The sequence below is a fragment of the Triticum aestivum genome, chromosome 3D (genome assembly GCF_018294505.1).
Source record: "Triticum aestivum cultivar Chinese Spring chromosome 3D, IWGSC CS RefSeq v2.1, whole genome shotgun sequence".
Lineage (NCBI taxonomy): Eukaryota > Viridiplantae > Streptophyta > Magnoliopsida > Poales > Poaceae > Triticum > Triticum aestivum.
The window spans coordinates 335,592,415-335,594,104 of record NC_057802.1 but is presented as its reverse complement, the minus strand read 5'-3'; the positions used below and the strand labels follow the sequence as shown (position 1 = coordinate 335,594,104).

General features: G+C 42.8%; 1 protein-coding gene across 1 annotated transcript; it reads left to right on the top strand.

Moving 5' to 3' along the window:
* The first annotated feature begins 1,346 nt into the window (after window positions 1–1,346).
* Window positions 1,347–1,690, top strand: LOC123076287 (transcription factor RADIALIS-like). The gene has a single exon (XM_044498618.1). It carries the CDS (start codon window positions 1,421–1,423, stop codon window positions 1,688–1,690), a length of 270 nt encoding a protein of 89 aa, XP_044354553.1. The 5' UTR covers window positions 1,347–1,420.

Below are 1,690 nucleotides of genomic sequence, written 5' to 3'. Positions count from 1 at the left end.
GTTACCCCAAGTGTATGGGATACCAGTCCATCCTAGGTCCTGAAAGGAGAGCTCATCTCTAACTTCCCAAAACGCTCTCATAAAAAAATTGTTGGGTTCGTATTTGGATGTAAGTCCCAATTATTTTAATTTTGCTACCTATAGCATAGATTTTATTTGTTAAATTATGGTCAAAATATGACCAAAATAGAATGGAGACTAGTAAACCACAGTCAAAATATGGTTTATTAGTTAAAATTATGATGAAAATATGACCCAAAATACGAGAGTAACAATCATGGAGTAGCATTTGCGATCCTATATTTATGGCTATCCGCATAACCAGTGCATGCACATATTGATAGCCCCTTTTTGGGCATGCCTAGCGATGGACGCTTGCATGCAGCAATGTATAGCCTGTAGCGGTAGCCATTTATTATTCGCTAATTATTTGTTGCATGCCGAACGTTACCAAAAATTATGCTCGCGATAGTTAATGTGCATTTTGGTCGCAGCGAGTTGGTTCGCCCGACTAAAATACCCGGCTGGAGATAATATCCCACTGCAGGCTGCAGTGCCAAGCACCGGAGGCGTTGACACAGACCGATCGTGCTCCTTTGTCCGCGCTGAGAAGCCTGACATGTCATGGAAGGAGCCAGATCCTCTAACTTAGAGAAGCAAAGTCACGGTGCTACAGTGTAATCCTAGTGTAAAATGAAGAAGGAATGTTAGAGACATTTAGCAGATTACTTACTATTGATATTTACTGTAGATATAAATAATTCATAATTAATTTTATTTGACCATCAAATTGTTTGTATGTAATGATTGTGAATGTACACATTAAATCTGTTATTTGCATATTAATTTAAATCATTTTAGCCTTAATCATATGGATTGGAAGAAGGAAAGTTAGGGGATTGTAGCTTCTCTAAATTAATATGCAAATAACAGATTTAATGTGTGCATTCACAATCATTACATACAAACAATTTGATGGTCAACTAAAATTAATTATGAATTATTTATATCTACAGTAAATATCAATAGTAAGTAATCTGCTAAACATCTCTAACATTCCTTCTTCATTTTACACTAGGATTACACTGTAGCGCCGTGACTTTGCTTCTCTAAGTTAGAGGATCTAGCTCCACATGTCATATCGCAGCACTGAAATCTACGTCTAAATGAGGCACCTTTCGTCCAAAATGTTCAAAATGACACAATCTAATTAGCCTCACTGATCTTTCAATCACCAAGTCAGTGGCAGTCCTGATACCACCATACAAGCGGCGTGAGGCCCCAAGCGCCTATAAATACTGGGCACCGAAGCAGCATAGCCATCACCAAACCATAGCCATCGGGGCTTGACGTGCAAAAACTTCAGCGCTAACTGAGCTCGGTTTCCGAGAAACATACTACCAATTCCGATCCAGTCGAGATGTCTTCTGTGTCAGGGAGCTCATCCCGCGGCGGCGACGACGCGACGTGGAGCGCCAAGGAGAACAAGTTGTTCGAGGAGGCACTCGCCTACCACGGCGAGGGCACTCCCGACCGCTGGCTCAAGGTGTCTCGCGCCATGGGTGGGACCAAGACGGCCGCCGAGGTGCGCCGCCACTATGAGATCCTCGTGGACGACATCAAGCTCATCGAGTCCGGCAGGGTCTCGTTCCCCAAGTACAAGGACAACACCCAGGGGCCTTGGAACTGA